General features: G+C 38.0%; 1 protein-coding gene across 4 annotated transcripts; it reads left to right on the forward strand.

Annotated features, from left to right (window-relative positions):
• The first annotated feature begins 1,684 nt into the window (after positions 1-1,684).
• LOC107761820 (uncharacterized) lies at positions 1,685-16,169 on the forward strand. 4 transcript variants are annotated; one of them, XM_016580104.2, is made up of 15 exons: positions 1,685-1,828; positions 2,067-2,139; positions 3,211-3,746; positions 3,840-4,095; positions 8,042-8,337; positions 9,640-9,822; positions 10,016-10,750; positions 10,848-10,942; positions 11,030-11,089; positions 11,216-11,304; positions 12,438-13,040; positions 13,148-13,222; positions 13,969-14,039; positions 14,128-14,185; positions 14,962-16,169. In XM_016580104.2, exons 3-15 carry the CDS (start codon positions 3,331-3,333, stop codon positions 15,832-15,834), a joined length of 3,810 nt encoding a protein of 1,269 aa, XP_016435590.1. In that variant the 5' UTR covers positions 1,685-1,828; positions 2,067-2,139; positions 3,211-3,330; the 3' UTR covers positions 15,835-16,169. The 4 variants fall into 4 exon arrangements, with proteins under 4 accessions (XP_016435590.1, XP_016435593.1, XP_016435591.1 ...); XM_016580105.2 differs by lacking the exon at positions 1,685-1,828 and adding an exon at positions 1,904-1,980; XM_016580107.2 differs by lacking the exons at positions 3,211-3,746; positions 3,840-4,095 and having other exon boundaries at positions 1,691-1,828.
• Positions 16,170-19,864: the final 3,695 nt, after the last annotated feature.

The raw sequence follows: 19,864 nt of genomic DNA on the forward strand, positions 1-19,864 counted from the left end.
GTTCGCTCATACCACAAACATCTATATGGAAACCATGTCCCTCTTTTACAGGGGTTAAAAGTAGCCATCAGAAAAGACTAACTCCTCTTATCATTGAAACGGACTGCCAGGAACTCATCAACATGCTAACAAATGATAATTGTCTTTATCAAAATATTATTGATGATTGTAGGTTCCTATTGACTGAGGCGGGAACACCACTTTTGAAGCATGCATTTAGAGAAGCTAATGGAGTAGCGGATAAATTAGCCAAGAATGGATGCAACTTGGACTCTTTTGATAAATTAATGTTGTATTATTATCCTCACGCTTTTGCTGTTTCTATTTTTGATGGAGATGGAATAGGCGCTATGTGGCCTAGGCAAATCTCATGTTGTAATGACTATTAAGTACTATGTTTTAAATAAAAGTCTTTAATTACTACAAAAAATGATCTAATTTGTTCTTGTGTCTATATAAAAAAGGTGAATGATCTAATTTGTCCTTGTGGCTTTATGAAAAGGTTCGGATTTGAATTTGACAAAATTGATGTATATGCTAATGACCTGAATATTATTGGGACACTTGTAGAGCTTCTAAAGGCAGTAGATTATTACTCACGCATAAGTAATTTATGTATTTTAATCTGCCTAACAAGACCATAATCAAAGTATCAATCTGGCTCCTTAGAACATTTCAAATCACGACTCTTGATTAGCTAGTTAGAAATAAAATGAGCTAGTAAATTAAATGGACCAAAATATACAAAGCCACTTGTAAGATCGTAGAAAAGATACCAGGCAGCTGCTTTTTGTATTCCTATATTTGATACATATCTAACTTTTAAAAGTTATTTAGAGTTTAGTCATTTTTAACAAATTTAAGACTTCATACCGTCCTGGTTGAAGTCTTGAAGTGCTAGAGCTAAACTTCATACGCGAATAAAAGTTTGAATTGCCAAAACTAAAACTTCAATATTCGAGTCTAAAGTTAAGTTGTGCCTTCGATACGATTTTGAACTGCATTTGAACTTTAGACACGAGATCTGAAGTTTCAATTTATCCCTTCGAAATTCTGACCTTACAGTCTGAAACTTCAAACCTTTGATTGAAGTTCTGAAGTTTAATTTTGAGACGGCTAAACTTTAAATTTCATAACTTTCGGCTATTCTAGCTGTCCTACAAACCAAAAATTGTATAAATATAAAACTTTAGTGGGCGTTTGGACATAAGAATTGTAATTGTTTTTTTAAAAAATGATTTTTTTCAAGTGAAAATGATATTTGAAAATTAGAGTTGTGTTTGGACATGAATATAATTTGGGTTATATTTGAAGTTTTGCGAGTGATTTGAGTGAAAATTTCAAAAAAATGCTTTTTGGAGTTTTTTAAATTTTCAAAAAATTCCAAAATTATCTTCAAGTGAAAATTGAAAATTTTATGGCCAAACACTGATTTCGAAAAAAAGTAAATTTTTTTCGAAAAAAATAAAAAAATTCTTATGTCCAAACAGGCTTTTAGTATGGTGTTTTAAGTTTTGTCCCTCGTTTATCTATGAGCAAAACTTGAAGGTCAAAAGTTAAAAATGTGGCCCACAGGGCAAGCGGGGCAACACTTACTAAAGTTGAAGTTAGGGAGGACAAAAATTCTAACGCCATCTACTTTTGAGGGCTATTTGTATACTTCACCCCCTAAATATGGCTATTTGTACAATTCGTCCCGTAAAATTAAGCAGAAATTTGGTCCGGGCCCAAATCAAAAGAGGGCTAAAATCAGGTGACGAAACAACAAAAACGATCCACGTTATTTCTCGACCGACTCTCCCCGACTCCGATCAACGACGACGTCCATGTATGTAAATTGTTCTTATCTTCGTCTCCTCTTGAAATATATAAATTTCATGATTTTATGTGAATAACACAGTTTATAACACACAAAATTGTATTTCAATATTTATTTTCTTATCGTCTGCGTATTAGATTTTTTTGGTATAAATTATTTAGGTAACTATCTTAGAATTCGAAACTTTCAAAACCCTAATTGAACTCGAGCTAAGGCAAATTCTGATGTGTTTTATTGTTCATTTCAGAATTTTGGTATACAAGGTTGTTCAGATCACACGTTCTTTCGGGTTTTTGTATGTGTATAGTGCAAGTTACCAGGTAAAACGATTTAATTTTTTTATCTGATGATCTTTTAGTAAATTTGTAGAAATTATTGGTTTGTTGATGTTGCTGGAGATTATTATTTTTGGTATTCTGATCAAGCTAAGTAGTAAGAGTATCAAAAATCGTTGGTGTCAAAGCTGAGCATTTGATTTGAAAGTTGTGATTTGTTTTGTTCCTAGAAGATTTATTAGTAGAGCATTTTCAATTGGTGGAATGATCCAAAGTAGAAAGCTGAATTAGTGGCAAGATTGTCTAAAATGTCTCCCCTACTTGATGAATAGGGGAGGAAGGGAGGGAGGGAGGGAGAGAGAGAGAGAGAGAGAGAGAGAGAGAGAGAGAGAGAGAGAGAGAGAGAGAGAGAGTACAATGTTTATTGCACTGATGCACGTGCTGGTCGAACGAAACGGATCAAAATTATCAGCAATCGATTATTGATAGACGTAATTCATCAACTAATTTAGCTCGTCTACTCAAAGGTGCAGTCGTGCAACATCTTCTTACTATTCAATATTTAGGTGTGAACCCCTTCTTTTCTCTCTCTCCATTAATGGGTGTTTTAGCTCTTTGTCGGCTTGAAGTACTTAAATAAGTGAATGATAGTTAAATGTATAGAAGTTGCGGCATTGCATGACAGTTTTTTGTCATGGCAGAAGTTTTTTAAATCCTTCTTTTATTGAGCGTATAACTGATGGCTTCTACATTTATGAGTGTTTATCTTCTTGCTTGTATCTTTCTGGAAATCCATGGTTACACATATTGAACCTGGTTACATTGTAGTGTAGTTTGTCATCTGATGACTTAAATACCACTTTAAAAGGTTATTATGCAATTGAGATGATTCTTCATTATGGTTGATCTCTTTTGGCTTCTTTGCTGCTTCTGTTTCAGTATGGATACATGTTCAAAACTTCGTTATATACATTTAAACTCCATCTTCTTAACAAATTGTTCTTTTACTTTACACCTAATGTTAGGCTGGAACTAGTTATTTATGTTTGGTCTTATTAATGGTCTTTGTGGACTCTTCTGAGCAGCTCTTCTGATGCCATTACGGTATCCTTGCAGGTTGTAACCATCATTATTAGGAGATTGAGCTGGGTTTCATGCATTCTGGTTGTAGATTATTGCCATGCACCGCTGTGTCAGTTGGGTGGGTAACACAAAGAGCGTGTTCAAGCTGATGCCATGTCAGCATCTAGCAAATTTAATCTATCTTCTAGTAGCCCAGATAGGCCATTGTATGCCTCCGGGCAGCGTGGGTCATATGCATCTGCTTCATTGGATAGGTCGGGTAGCTTCCGTGAGAACATGGAGAATCCAATCTTATCTACTCTACCTAACATGACAAGATGTACTTCAACGATAACACAAACAGATGTCATTAACTTTTTTCAGTGCTTACGTTTTGATCCAAAAGCAATGGTGACAGAGCACAAGCTTAATAGGCACATTGATTTCAAGCGATTCACAAGTTTAGCTTTAGGCATGCCAGTAGAGGATTCTCCTCTGGTGTCTTCTAAAGGCAAACTGTCCTCTTCGTCCTTCCCAGAGGAAGCCAGACGGCTGAAGGCTGGTCTTCGGGAAAGCTGCACTAAAGCTAGGTAGTTATTACGATACTTTGTTCCATTGGTTTATTTTTTAGCTGGTCAACTTGGATAAAGATTTGCACTGATACATTTTTCATGAAATATCAGGGAACGTGTGAAGATATTCACTGAATCTTTATCTGTGATCAACAAATGCTTTCCAAGCATTCCATCAAGGAAGCGATCTCGATCAGACGTCTTATCGAATGAACGACCCAATCTAAGTGACCGGTCAGTTTCTGGGGCAGGCATTGCTAAATTAGGGACCCAGAGTGGTTATGAGTTGGAGCTACAGAAGTCCGAAGAAAGGACTAAAAGTTCTGTTCCAAATAAGCGCACTCGAACTTCTATGGTGGATCTGAGGGTTCGTGTCTTTCATTGCATCCTTTTATAACTTTATACAGTATTTCTGAATTTTATATTTTCCGTTAAATGCATACTTCCTAGTTAAGATTCTCTTTTTGATGCATCTCCTATTATTGCATCAGTAGTTATAAATAACGTAGAGAAGTGACACTAACCTTTCCTGATCTGCTTGTGATTACTGCATGAGATTGTTGGAGCGCTGGTTGAGGATATCAAAAAAGCGAATGGATTTGGATGTTGTTGAGTGTTAGGATTGAGTCTGCATTATTAACTTGCTTGTGTAATGTTGAGCTCATTGTGAAGTGTTTTTCAGATACTTTCCTGGTCTATGCATGTAAGACTTAATACATTTGAGGAAGTGCAGAAATAAGAGCTTTTGAAGGGATATGTAATCTTTTTATGTCACGACCCAAACTAGGGGTCATGACCGTCACCTAACGATCTTGGAGCCCGTCGAGCAAACCCTCAACCTCGTCGTAACATCCATCAATGTAACATGCATTGGGTCCCAAACGACCCATTGCTATCGATCAATGCTTTAATAAAATATAGTATGCTCATAAAAAGGCCTGAAGGCATACCATATCTACAATAAGCCTCAACGTGGGACATCATTCAGTTATATTCCCAACTCCCAGTGAGTCAACGGAGCTTCTATGGAATACATAACATATATAGCGAAATGAGACATAGTCTGACATGTAATAATAATGGAAGAAAATGACAAGAGAAGCCTCCACAACTCTAGTGCGGGGCTCACAACCCAAAGTATGTAGTTGGTGCTCAACTAGTGACCGCTGTTGCGATACTTGAACTTGTAGAGCACAAAGATAAGTGACTAATACGTCCCTAGTAAGTCTCACAGACCTCCCTAAAAAAGGTGGGATTAGTATTTTAAGAAAACATGTTCTTTAATATCGGTCACATTTCTCATGTCCTTCAATAAAATCTCAAAACAATAAACAGCTGGTAAATCATTTAATAGACTTTTTTTGAAACCCGTTGCTGTTTGTAGGCCATAAAGACATTTTTTTCTAATTTTTTGAAGGTTCCTACTAGACACTGACATTTGCCACATGTATATCATGGCGTACGATCAGTCATCCGATCTGCTAGGACTACACCAACACATAAACCGTATGAGTAGGCTAAGGTTTGCTAGCAAGACCCAGAAACACGCATGCACCATTGGTATTCCAGGTGGATATACTTGATCATAGTCATGTCCCTATACCACCACGTGTCATTTCTAGATAAATGTCACCAATCACCACTACTCAGTAGACGAATATCCTTTCAGTCATCTAAAGTTTCCTCCCAACACATATTGCCAATACAACCCCTTGGACTTGAGCATTTTCCTTTTAAAAAAAATACACTCCTCGGGCTTAGTCGTGAACATACCCGTCATAGGTGAACATCAAATTATTCAAATCTCATTTCTTTCATTCAGATATCCTGAGTCGTAATCATAGAACGTATAAACATCAACATAAGTATCATATGTCAGAATGGTAGTCATAAAATTCATTAATATGGTGATACTCATACCCATTCGTCTCCACAACACGAGTTCGCAAAAGAACATTTAAATTGTGTTTATGCGCTTTGAACACTTGAAACATGCATTATTGGGGGAATTACTTTTAAAAGGTTAGGGGTCCACTTAGTTCAAATCTGAGCTTAAAGATTCGATGCAGAGATTTCAATACTCAATACTGTGATCAATCTATACTACTATTACATATCAAGAGTAAGTCGCTCCTAAAGACGAGAGTTTTTCGAGCCGATACTCCAATAGTAAATAGTATAATTCCTTATAGTTTTGCTGTTTATACATTAGGTATATTGTATTGAAATATAAAATTTATTTTGTGTTCTCTAAAGGAAAATCTCCACATATCTATATAAAGGTAAAGAAAGAAAACTTAAGATAGAATGGACTTACAAAACCCTCTCCAACGCGAGGCTCCTTTAAGTTTTAACAACAACAACAACAAACCCAGTATAATCCCACAAGTAGGGTCGGGGGAGGGTAATATGTACGCAGACCTTACCCATACCTTGTGAAGGTAGAGAGACTATTTCTGGTAGACCCTCGGCTCATAGAACAATGAAAGAGAAGCAACAAACAATAGCAACAACAAGTTAATAAGATAACGGAAGCAAACGGCACAACGAGTAATAATAAAAAGCTAAAAGTAAGAAAATACAAGAATAGTGCTAATAGTACTAGTAAGACGAGGGGAAACTCTCCACTACCCGTTAATCTTCAACCTTAATTCTCGACCTCCAGACCTTCCTATCGAGGGTCATGTCTACGGTAAGGTGAAGCAATGCCATGCCCTGTCTAATCACCTCTCCTCAGTACTTCTTTGGTCTACCTCTACCCTTCCTCTGAGCTGCCATGGTCAACCTCTCACATCTCCTTACCGGGGCATCTATGTATTTCCTCTTCACATGCCTGAACCATCTCAACTCGACTCCCGCAACTTGTCCTCCACAGGTGCTACTCCCGCCTTGTTCCTGATAACTTCATTCTTAATCTTATCTTTTCGGGTATGACCACACATCCATCTCAACATTCTCGTTTCTGCTACTCTCATCTTCTGCACATGGGATTTCTTAACTGGCCAGCACTCAGCCCCATAAAGCATTGTCAGTCTAACCACCACTCTGTAGAACTTGACCTTTAGTCTTGATGACACATTCTTATCACACAAAATACCAGAAGTGAGCCTCTATTTCATCCACCCCGCTCCAATACGATGTGATATCCTCGTCATTCTCCCCGTCGCTTTGGATTACAGACCCAAGATATTTGAGAACTCTCTTGAGGATGACTTGTGTATCGAGCTTCACATCCATTTCGGCTACATGCTCCCATCACTGAACTTGGCACTCCAAGTATTCTGATTTCGTCCTACTCACCTTGGAATCCTCCTTTGAGGGGGTTTAAATGGTAAGGACTTTGGAGGTCTGATGGCTAGAGCTTAACTCCTATTGGACCACGATTATTGATGCGGCAACAACCTCTTATTTGAAATGGTATGCGAGTCAACAAGTGTTCTAACATAATTAATGGTGTTAAATGTAGTCTAGTTATATTATAGTGGCAGTTCGGATTATGAAATTGGCTCAGTCGGCTAAGTTTCATAAAATTTTATAACTTTCAGTAGTTACCAAGTAAGTATTTGTAACACTCTTATTTTCTTATTAAATAATGTGACTCATTATTCTATGTTGTTTTTTTGTTATCAATAAATTTGAATACTCTATTTTTTGAATAGGGGTTGCTCTGATGGTAAGCAACCTCCACTTCCAACCAAGAGGTTGTGAGTTCGAGTCACCCCAAGAGCAAGGTGGGTAGTTCTTGGAGGGAAGGATGCCGAGGGTCTATTGGAAACAGCCTCTCTACCTCATGGTAGGCAGAGGCGGACCCAGGATTTTAACATTAATACTCACTCCCTACTTCTTTTCTGGTACTACTTAAGGAAATAAAAAATTTATGAACATATTAATCCAAATCCTTACTATCAATTTAATCTAAAAAAGTGCACACATATACTCCTTCCTTATATTCCCAATTAGGAAAAGAACACAACATGATTTCTTTCTTTCTCATGAGAGAAACAAAATGTTGTCGCCACATTACATAAGTTCTTGTTAGTTCAACAAGTTACTTCGATAACTTTTAAAGCATGCTTGGGCTGGGGGTATTACATTTTATACTTGACGGGTAGTTCTTTTATTTTCAGCCAACTTTTGTGGCACCAATGAGGTCCCTATTAGTATAGAAGATTAGGTGTCTTTTGTAGAGAATCATATTTTTTTTTTGTAGAACATGCTCCTTCAACTCAATTTATCCATTTTCATCCATCAACCATGTGCATGGAATCAGTTCCTACGTCCTCAAGGCTGATGAATATGTTTTGTTGAATTAGCCGGAGGTACGAGCAAGCACTCCATCAAGGCCATCTGGGAATATGGATAGAGATAGGGAGATATTGAGACTTCCAAATGGTAGCACAGTTCAGGGAGAGGAACATACATCATCCATTGCTGTAGAGGGCTGGGAGAAGTCTAAGATGAAAAAGAAACGTTCTGGAATAAAGCCTGATACTACTGGAGGCTCCTCGACATCAAAACCTATTGATGGCCACAGGGAACCAAAGCAAGGACTGCAGTCACGTCTTACAGCTGATGGCAATTTGAGGTTTAATGATACCCATGGCTTCAGGTGTTGTATCAAATATCAATATCAAATTTTACCTCCAGCTTCGATGTGTTTAGATTATGATATGTCTCTACCTACCCTTTTGCTGTGAAAACTTATAGACGTATATGAATCGCTAAGGTTCTATTGGTAGATTACCTTTTTTTGCCATGGTTGAGGTATTGTTTGGAAGCACTTTTTATCTGAGAAGCTACCTTGTTACACACAATTATATTAGGAGCACTGATCCAAAGAGCATCAAATCCTATAGTAGAAGTAGAAATTGGAGCTTACTAGCCTCCCAAGGAGTGGTTTGCCAGAGAAAACAATTATTTGCATTTTTGGGCAATATCTCCTTGTAATTTGCAGCAGAGCATCCTTGTGGCTTCAGATACAGAAGGGGGGAGTGAATCAGACCAAAGGAGGAAAGATAGTCCTTTCACCATAATGGGGTTAAACTGAACTCTCAATTTGCTTGTTTATTAATTTGTTTGTCTGCTTCAGCCATGATTTGTATCCATGTTGCTTTATATTTTTTCTTCAGATATAGATGTCAATTTACGAGAGTGGTAAGTTTACCACTCAGTGTACCTATTGTGCTGGAAACATCAAGTAGGTCTACTTTGAATTTGGACAAGCTTTTTTCTTTCTAAATTAAGTATGGAGAACCGAAGTCAAGAGGGAATACTTATTTAGCAACATGCTTTCTCTATCTCACAGGTAGATTATTTGGATATAATAAATTGGAGTTGAGATTAAAAGAGAGGTGGTAACCTTTCGGGACACAAAGAGAGATGGAAGATTGTCCCAGCTTGCATCTGGTGGACAATTTGGAAAGAGAGAAATCAGAGATGTTTTGAAGATAATAGAAGTTCCATTCAGAAACTGAAGATGAATTGTCTAGTTCTCTTTTATTTTTGGTGTGAACCGGAGTACTTTCAAGAAGCTGAATCCATTTATGAGATTTTAGATTACTTATGATAGTTTAAGGGCTAGGAAGTCAGGCTTCAATTCTCCTTATAACTATATAGAACTACACTGCTTTGTGTAATCCCTGCTTAATATATATACCAACATGTTGCCCTCTAAAAAAATAAAATAAAAAAAATTAAAAGAGGTAGTATCATAATTTTGTATAGGAAGTGTAAAAGAATAAAAGTTATAACCATTTGGTTAGTGAGAGAAAATACCAAATACCAATAATCAATTGCGCCCGCTTGTAATCTTTCTTTCCTTTGTTGGTCAAGATCATTCTTGTGATTGCGTAACTGATAAGAAGTAGATTTGTTTTTTCACTCTGAAATAACTTTTCTTTTCTGCAAGTAGACTCGGAGTTGCTCCAGGAGGTGTTGGAATTGGAAAAGCTGATGGTGTATCACAGAAAGCGCCTTTAGAAGTGCGTTCTTCCATGTCTAAGGTTGACCAAGATAGCAGTCTCCATCTTATCGATAGAAGAGATCGCCCTATTGGTTCAGAACAAGAAAGGGTGAAAATCAGAGCTATCAAAAAGTATGGGATGCAACCTTTTTTATACTTCCTTTCTTGTTCATTTTGGTTGACTCTGCGATGTAGCTTTTGCAATTTCATCTTTGCTCTTATGATTTTGAAATCCTTGTTATGAGTGATATCCTTTTTAGGGTTTATTTTCCTCTCGTAATTTTATGTTCTTTAGATGTTCATTTTATTCTATTTATCTATGTAGTAAAACGAAGGCAGCTGCTCGAGAATTCACATCTACTAGTCCTACTTCAAGTACGAAAATGAATTCTGCTGCTCGTGCTCCGCGATCTGTTTCAGGCGTTTCACCAAAATTGTCTCCACTAGTTCAACAGGCATCTGCTGCTAATGATTGGGAAGTCTCCCACTGCACAAGCAGATACCCATCTGCGGTCGGGACAGGTAATCGTAAACGCACCCCTTCTATGAGGTCGTCATCACCACCTGTTGCTCAGTGGGCCAGCCAAAGGCCCCAGAAGATCTCTCGACCAGCAAGAAGGGCTAATTTTCCTATCGTTCACAAAAATGATGAAATCCCTTCTCTTGATAGCACAAGTGATGTTCTCAGTAATGGAAGGCGTCTTTCTGGTTCTTCCCCTCAACAAGTCAAATTAAAAAGCGATCACTTCTCTTCAGCTGCTTCGGAAAGTGAGGAGTCCGGGGCTGCTGAGATTAAGTCCAAGGACAGGAGCAACAGGTCTGATGAGGTGGATGAAAAAGCTGGGGTCCATGTTCAGAAGATGTCTTTGCTGCTCCCACCAAAGAAAAGTAAGAGGGCTAGTGGGGAAGACCATGGAGATGGTATTCGTAGGCAAGGGAGGACTGGAAGGGGGTTTACCTCCACTAGGACACCAATACCCTTGATGGTTGGGAAGCTTGGAGTTGTTGGAACAGCAAAACAACTCAGAAGCTCTAGACATAGTCTTGATAAGACTGAAAGGTTGAACCTTATCTCCTTATTTTGATGATTGGGTCTTTTCTGACATTTTTAATGACAGTGGAATAACTATTCTTCATTTATGTGACTATTTATGCAGCAAAGCAGGCCGACCTCCTACCAGAAAGCTTGCTGATCGTAAGGCTTACAAACGACAGAAACAAGCCACAATGAATGGCTCAGCTGATTTTCTAGGTAGTTATAGCAGTAAGGTAGCTGGATTGTATAGGTGTTGAGTCATTCTCCTCTTTGGTTATTTACTTCTCTTTTTATTTCTCTTAGTTGGTTCAGATGATGGGCATGAAGAGCTTCTGACTGCTGCAAGTGCTGTTACCAATACTGGTACACTATCGATCCCCTTCTGCTTTTGTTTAGCTGCTATAAAATCTATCTTTGCAGCACTAATCGGACATGTTCAACTTATGTTTGTTTGAGAAGATTTTTTTGATGGACCTATATTTAATGCAGCTCAAGCCCTCTCTGGCTTATTCTGGAAGCAGATGGAGCCACTTTTTCGATTTATATCAGAAATAGATACAGCCTTTTTAAGGCAGCAGGTAGTAGCCTGTTTTGTCTTGTAGATGTGTATAATATTTGCCTATACATGGTTGACTTCTGGGATTTGCTAGCATTCTACAGAAATATCTAGCTATGACGATAATTGCAAAGGTTCCTGTCCTTATCAACTTCTTAACTGACAGATATTAGCCTCGTGCTTTCTGGTGGCATGTAAATTGGAAACTTTTGGCCTGAGTATTTGCGTTTCTTCCCCCCCCCCCTCCCCCGCGGGGGGGGGGGGGAGTAACTTGGGAAGTCCCTTACTTGCCTATTATCATTTCTATAATTTGGTTAGTCATAATACGTCCTTTTATTCCCTTCAACAGACCGTATTTCTTTTCTTTATGGAGTGGAATGGTGGTTGTCTTTGCCTCCATCTTGTAGTTATTATAATTGATTTTGCTAAGGTTATATTATAAATTCTCTCTTGAAGTAACAAACCAGGAAAGCATTGCTATTTCATTTTTCTAGTTTGTCATTTGTTTGGTTATAGAAAATCAAATAGAAGTGGAGCAGCAAATCATGTTGAGATCGTTTAATATCTTTTATTATGAGTACCAAGTGCATGTGAAGTTGAACTAGAGCTGGTACACAGTGTTTACTGCTATCATAGTTTGTCCTTAAAACTTATCGAGCTTATTATCTTATTTAACACATATAAGATGCCCACTTTTTTCTTCTTTCTGCTTTGGAAGGGGGATGGGTGGGTGGTAGGTGCTTAGGCTGGCCCGTAATCCATGCTACCAGTCTTTTACGAGCAACCGGTTCTTTTCTTTTCATTTCTTTATGATACTTTCAAGCTGGAGGCTTCTATTTTTTTATTCTTAAGAATTCTTTGAAGAGAATATTTTATTATAAAAATTCTTATGCTCAAGTTTCACATACTTTTTGACTTTCCCCTACCAGGTCCTTATGGGTCATCTTGTCCCATTAGTGCATTTTTTCTCGGCCAGTATCATAGCTGTATGCTTGGCAATGTTATGCCTACCTACTGGGTCTGAAGAATTTTGCTTGATCTAGAATAGGGAAGTGTTTGACCATGCTGGAGTTGCTTAAATATCATCAGACGGGCCATTCCTCTAGTTATAATTTTTGAGAGGTGCACTAATCTTCAGTGTTCTGCTCTTAACAGGTAAATCATGAGACCAATCTGGCAGGACCAGTCTCTGACCCTTTTGATGCTGATGGTTCCAGTTTAGTCCCAAATGGTTTTGGGTTGAATGAGTTTGGGGGAAATATAAATGAAACACAGTGTCTTGAAAGTACCCTGGACCGTATGGTCTCTGGAAAGAGTAAACCTAAGGATATTTCCTTGTACCAAAGAGTGATGGCAGCTCTAATACCTGAAGATCTTTATTGCAGTGGGAATGAAGATCTTAGTTCCGATAGTTATCAATCTGGATTTGAAATGGAAATGAATTCCGAATCAGATGCTTCTTGTGCACAAATATTATATGACAGTGAAACTTCCAAATACCCTGCCTCTAATAGATACATGATAACTGCCAGTGGGGGTCCCTTTGATAATTTGGAGCAAGTTATGGCATATAATAATGTTACATCCGCCTCAGACAATGGGGATTTTCTAAACTATGACCATTCACAAAAATGTTTACTTCCACAGCAGCAAACCACACCTGACTTTGTCTGCTCTGAGTATCAGTATAATGAGATGTCTATTGATGAGAAACTTCTTCTTGAGATTCACTGTATTGGAATATATCCGCAAATGGAGGTAGGTTTCAAGGATCCTTAATATGTTGTATGGTGATAGTTCTGTACTTTGTGCTCTCACCTTGATTTACTGTTCCTTGGTATGCTAATTGCTTATGGTCGATGCAGTCTGATTTAGCACATACAGGGGATGGAGAAATCAGCGTGGACATGAGTAGATTGGATGAGAAGCACCAGGAAATGGTAAATCTTATTCCGAATTAGTACATTCTTAAGTAATGTCTCTTCTCTGTCCTCTGTCCTTGTCTCTTGCTCAGTGTTCCTCTCGCTTTTCTTGATTTGTTGAGCCAACTGCTGCTAGACCAAAAGTGAATCAGCTTCGAACCTATGTCTATGCACATTCTATCATCACTTACTGAGAGACTATTGGAAATTTAACATGGAGGTTGATACCTCTTCAAGGAGTGCTCTTTGAATGAGCATTCTCAATAAGCTGGGGAGGTTTCTTTAATGCTCTCAATTTTGATTTGAGTATCTAAATATGGGTCAATGCAACAAAAGCATCTCTGAACAAGGTTCTAGCACCATACCAAATGTGGCTGAAGTAGAAGAGCAAAGGTGTTTTAGAAAAAGGAAATGAATTTCTCACTCAGAAGGAGGGAAGCTACATATTCTAGAGTGGAAGCTTTTCCTTTTAACTTTTTAGAGCCTATTGCTTCCTCCACTTGTGAGTCGTATAGACCCTAAATCTTAAGTTGTTTCCTTCTCCTATTGTCCCTATGTATATTGGTTACAGTGCAGTTGGGGTGTTTGAACCACTGAAGTACCTGTGCTTATCACCCTGCTGTCTAATATTATTTTATTGGTGCATTGTCCTTCTTGTTTGAAATAAGAGTTTTTGCTCTTTTTGTGTATCATGATATAGTTTGTGCAACCTATTTACATTGTCTTTGCTGGCAGCTTTTCTTATTTGATTGCTTGTTGCATAGGTTTCTAAGAAGAAAGAGATGCTGGAAAAGCTGTTGAATTCAGCTGCCGAGACGAGAGAGTTTCAAGAAAAGTATTATGCTTCTTTCAGATGCATAACCTTGATCCTTGCTTAACCCCATTTATTGAGTTAATAACTCAAGCATTTAATTTTCTTATAGGGAGTTCGAACAGCATGCTCTTGACAAACTTGTGGAAATGGCATACAAGAAATATATGGTAGGTTGAGAATTTTAACCAGTTCCTTTCCTGGTCAGAGTTCTGATATATCTGTTTATTTTATATCAAGGGATCATATGCACTTCTCTTTCCATCTTTGTGGGTGAGTGTTTATCTCCCGTCTTAGAAGACCTTAAACTCCGAGTATCTAATGGTTGATTTAGGTGCCTTATTACTGTGGAAAAATATCCCCCCTTGGTTTATATGTATATTTCTTTCCTTTCAGTTCTGCCGAGCAGTTTTCTCAAGGAATCAATCTCCGTCTTCTTCTTTCCATATATATTATAACCAAAAACAGTCTGCCTTGATATCAATCTAATTTCTGGCTCCAAGGCAAAAGCAGGAAATGAAAGTCACGCTGGTGCCTTTATTTTCTTATATATAACAGTGGATGTGTCTGCAGTGTTCTACATATAATTCATTGCACATAAATGTTAGACAAAGTGAGATCTCCCTCTGTCTCTCTGTCAATCTGTCTGTATCTTTGTGACATCACAGGGCCCTCGATTGATTTCATCAAGGCTATTCTGCTTTGTGTATGCTTTTTGTTCTCTCTTGTTCTGCAATCATTTAGGTTCCATTGATTTATCATTTATCTTAGTTGCTAATAGCATCATTTATATTATCACCTTTTCATTGTAGTTCGTTTACAGATTGTGTTGAGTCTTGCATACAGCCTCTAGTAGTTGATAGCAAAATTTTATCTGTAGTGTCTATGTGTGAAGTTGTCCTTAAACTCATAAAAATCATTCATTGACATTGTCTTGCCTTGACAGAGTTGTCGTCGGGGTCCAAATGCACACGGGGCGAAGGGTGCTATTGGGAAAATGGCCAAGCAAGCTGCCTTAACATTGGTGAAGCGAACTCTGGATCGGTGCCAAGAATTTGAGGTGACAGGAAAGAGCTGCTTCAGTGAGCCATTGTACAAGGATATGTTCCTTTCTGCGATATCCCGCCTTAGTGACAGACAAACAGATTCCAACAGTGACGGTGAAGCTGCAAAATCTTATTTTAGCCCACAGCAGAGCCCATCTCTAAGCCAGGACATACTTTATGAAGCCAATTTATCTTCTGAAGCAAGTAGAGTCAAGCGGAGGGAGTTGGAAGATGTCCTTGGTACTAGCATTGGTGTATCTTCTGGTGCTTTTTCAGGTGTTGGGAGTTCACTTTCAAGCAGTGCAAAAGGGAAGAGAAGTGAGAGGGATCGAGAAGGAAAAGGAAATGGCAGAGAGGCATCATCGCGTGGTGGATCAATAAAGATTGGCCGACCTTCCTCTTCCAATGTTAAGGGAGAAAGAAAGCCTAAATCGAAAACTAAGCTGAAAACTACTCAATTATCCACTTCTGTCAATGGCCTTCTAGGCAAGATGTCAGAGCAACCTAAAGTATCAGGGTCTTCAATAGTGAAATCAAGTGATATCAAAGATAAGAATGATCATGACTTCGATGAATTAGAGGATCCCATTGACTTATCTGGTCTGCAACTCCCTGGAATGGATGTTTTAGGTGTCCCTGATGACCTTGACGGTCAGGGACAGGACATAGGCTTATGGTTGAACTTTGATGATGATGGATTACAAGATCATAACGACTTTATGGGCCTTGAGATTCCAATGGATGATCTGTCAGATTTGAATATGATGGTCTGAAGTCATTTTTGCTGTAATTCCCGTTGATTGCCTCTGGGAGAAACATCAATATTGAGTAATTATCAGACAGCTTCTGTGCCCGTCAGTCCATAATTAGGGCCATATATTTTTTCAGATACTCATACGCTGCTTCATTCTCGAGTGAACCCTCCGACCCCTTTGGTTTTGTCCCTTTCAACTTGTCGACTTCGACTGTAGATTTTGTATAACGCTTAAGATAGTACTGTAGTTATAGTACCATAGAAATACTGTATTTTAGCAATACAGGTAAAGGAAATAATGTCCTCTGTACATAAATTGTGTAAGTGTTCAATAAAACCACTTTATTTAAGTCATCCCATCCTTCTATTATGAGTTTCCATGTAGCCTAATTATATATGTTTAGTTGTTCATTTTGTCTTATTTGGTGAGTTGCTTCTACTGTCTAGCATACTATGCATTTGCTATCACGGTCACATTTTTTTGGCGTTCATATGATTCAGGAACTCTGCAACTTATGGTTTGTGGCTGTATGCTGAGCTCTCATGGATTATGAATGACCTATTGGTGGTTTCTATTGCTATCTTTTATTATAAGAAGCTAACCTGTAATGCTAAAATGGACCTGCTAGTTCCATGCTGTCTATTATGTGCTCCTGCTGTCTGTAGGATATCAATTTGTGAGGAATTTTTAACATCAAAGCAAGCAAAATGCACCTCAAGTATATCATGGCCAATGCAAAATTTGCTTTCTTTCACGGTATTACTGTATGGTCGTTGTATTTAAACTGGATGGTTTTGTATTAGCTCTAATTTGGAGTATGATGAAAGATTCCCTCTTCACTTGAATTTTATGCAAAACTGTCATCTTAACTCGACTAGCATTTCGGGATACATCATCCTGTGGAGGTAACATTCTATTCTATTGCTTTTATATCAGTCTGGCTGTATTTGGGATCTTCTCTTTTAGAATTCTGTCTTGCATGCTCTGAAGGTTCTGCATTTATGCTCTTTTTTTATATGGTAACATGTTGACCTGAACCTACAACCGTAGATTGCAACCATGTTTTTTCTTGAGTGCAAATGTTCTTTTCCATTTTAATGATTATATTTTCCATATTTCTAGAGCCGATATTTCCATAAGATTGAGGAACTGCAACATTTGTTCCCTTTGGTGCTACTTAGACGCTCCGTGATACAGAGGATAACCAGAAAAGATTGTGAGGGAGGGTAGAAAGAGAACCACTGCAGATGCTTGCTGGAAGAGAGCGTCAGAGTCTACAAGCTTCAGCAATAGTTGCTGCTGGCTATCTATTTGCCAGACTACAGGAGTCTTCTCTGCCATGCAAGGTAAAAGTATTTTATATATTATTCTCATATTTCCTTATTCTTAGCTTGCCTATTACTACCGGATATTGCTTTTGCTTCGGTTCTACTCCCTCCGTTTCAATTTATATGCACCTATTTCCTTTTTAGTCCGTGCCAAAAAGAATGATCTCTTTCCTTATTTGGAAACAATTTACCTTTATGCAATGATTTATAGCCACACAAAATATATGTGCCTCATTTTACACCACAAATTTAAAAGTCTTCTCTATTTTCTTAAACTCCGTGCCCAGTCAAATGGGTTCACATAAATTGAAACGGAAGGAGTATTTTTATCTTGTTGTTGTTACTGCTTCTTTTTTCTCGACTTCTTTACTACTGTATTTTTCCAAACTGCTGTGTTTATGCTTGCCTTAGTAGAGAGTTCATCGGAAACAACCTTTCTACCTGCATAAGGTAGGGGTAAGGCCTGTGTATACACTATTCTCATAGATCTCACTTGTGGGATTACACTGGGATGTTGTATCCTTCTGATAGTGATACCAAAGAAGGAAAGTGCAGTTAACTTCAATGTTGGACTTGCAAGTGAAATGGGGAGCATGTGTGTATGACGCAAAAAATTAGATCTTGGTTTTATACAATTAGATTTGTTGAAAAATAGGGTTAATCGTAGCCAAGATTAATATTCAATGATAGATCTAACACTTTAAGGCGAATATTTAATGTATAGTATAAAAGAAGGCAATCTTGAGGTGGTAATGGAGCAATAAAGACTTAGAATTATAAAGAAGAGCAATAAATGATACTCCCTTCGTTTCAATTTAGATGAGGTAGTTCGATTTGGCACGGAAAAAAGAAGACTTTTGAGACTTGTGGTCTTAAAAGTTTAAGGGGTAAATTTGTGGGACCATGACATCTGTGTGGTTATAAATTTTCTCATTAAGGGTAAAATAGGTAAAACGAAGAGTTTAAAGTTGAATTATTTCCAATCGTAAAAATGTGTCGTTCTTTTCGGAACGGACTAATAAGGAAAGTGTGTCATCTAAATTGAAACAGAGGGAGTAATAAATGACTTCCAAATAGTAAATGAGACAGATAACCCGACAAGGATGAGATCCTCAGATGTGTTTTCTGACAATGATGGCTGATGATAAGCAGACGTGTATTCCGATCCTTCTTGGATCGAGAGAGGGATAAAAGGAGGAAAGCTATAAAGTCAAGCTTTGTTTCTATTCAATAAAGTGAGAATCTTGTACAGAGAATGTTGATGAATTTCTTTACAGAAGGTCTAATCCCCTCTCTGATTTACATCTCTTCCTATTATAAGGGTACATGGGCCACAAAACCTTAGATAGTACAACAGAAGGGAATATCCACATAATATTCTCTAGGGAATCTAAATCCTAAGACTGGTCATCACTTCGTGCTGAAGATGGGTGCTCGTCCTCGTCTTCGTCTTCTGCCAATCTGGTTCGACCTCGGCACTGCTTCATCCTTCGCCTTCGACCTCGACCTTTTAGAGTCATATCAACTCGTCACAGCCACCAAGGGCTTTTTTACCGTTGACTAGGTCAAACACTTAAAATGAAGTTTTTACCCATACAATGTGCACAAAGTTTTCCTACGGTGCTATTCTTAGACTTAGTTTTGCCAAGGAGATTGATGGAAGTTTATCATGAGATGAAGAAGGATCTGCACAAGGTGTTCTTCGACCTAGAAAAGGCATATGATAGATTACCAAGAAAGGTATTGGAGAAGGAAAGAATTTATAAGAGCCATCACTAACTTGAGAACAGCACTAGGAGATACAACGGAGTTGCACGTAACCGTGGGTTTATACCAGGATCGGCATTGAGCTTGTACTTGTTTACCCAAAGTTATGGATGAGCTAACCAACACAATACAAAATGAGATCCCTTGGTGCATGTTATCTACTTACGATATGTAGTGCTAATTGATGAAAACTTCGAGGGTGTCAACCAAAAATTTGAGCTATGGTGAAGCACTCTAGAGATAAGGGTTTTAGGTGATGGAACAATGTAGAAAGCAATGTAAGGCAGAAGAAATGATGGAAAACAATCCTAGCATGCATATGGTGGGCTGTTTAGAAGGAAAGAAATGTTAGGTGCCTTGAAGATACAACTTGCACAATTCATAGAATCAGGGTGAATTGTATTTTGTTATTTTATTTTCGGTGTAAAGGAAATTATATAGATGAAGCCGAAACATTACAAGAGTTTCTAGAGTCCTTGTAAGAGGAACAAGGACATACTTTTGCCTTTTGGAATTTTAAAATGGCTCGCAGCACAGCCTTTGTGCTGATGATTAATACAATGTTACCTTTCTGAAAAATTTTTAGGATAAAAAAAGTATGACTGTATATTTACTGCAATTTAGTCAACATACGAAAAGTGAAATTGAGGTAAAATTAGATGGGTATTTGTATTTGCATAATATTAGCATGAGTTGATTTAAATGGAGTAATCTAGTCAGTGATGATTCATATAGCCGAAGTCCGAACCCAACTTATTTGAGACTGAGTCGTATTTGTTGTTGTTGTTGTGCTGTCCTTAGGCTCAAGAAGGTGCTAATGGATGCTTTTCTAGAACGCTGATAAACATAGATACGGCTTTGATTGCAAATGAGTTGTGTTGAATCCAAGTTAGAGTCAGGTAGTTGGACCTACTATGCAAGTTCTATCAGGAAAAGGCTAATGACCATGTGAA

This window comes from Nicotiana tabacum, chromosome 2 (assembly GCF_000715075.1).
Source record: "Nicotiana tabacum cultivar K326 chromosome 2, ASM71507v2, whole genome shotgun sequence".
NCBI classification, from domain to species: domain Eukaryota; kingdom Viridiplantae; phylum Streptophyta; class Magnoliopsida; order Solanales; family Solanaceae; genus Nicotiana; species Nicotiana tabacum.

Bases quoted from the DNA above. Each gene is read 5' to 3' on its own strand.
- LOC107761820 (XM_016580104.2), top strand. From the start codon at position 3,331: ATGTCAGCATCTAGCAAATTTAATCTATCTTCTAGTAGCCCAGATAGG. The intron at 11,090-11,215 runs GTACACTATCGA...TATTTAATGCAG, and splicing joins AAGTGCTGTTACCAATACTG to CTCAAGCCCTCTCTGGCTTA. The intron at 14,040-14,127 runs GTATTATGCTTC...ATTTTCTTATAG, and splicing joins ACGAGAGAGTTTCAAGAAAA to GGAGTTCGAACAGCATGCTC.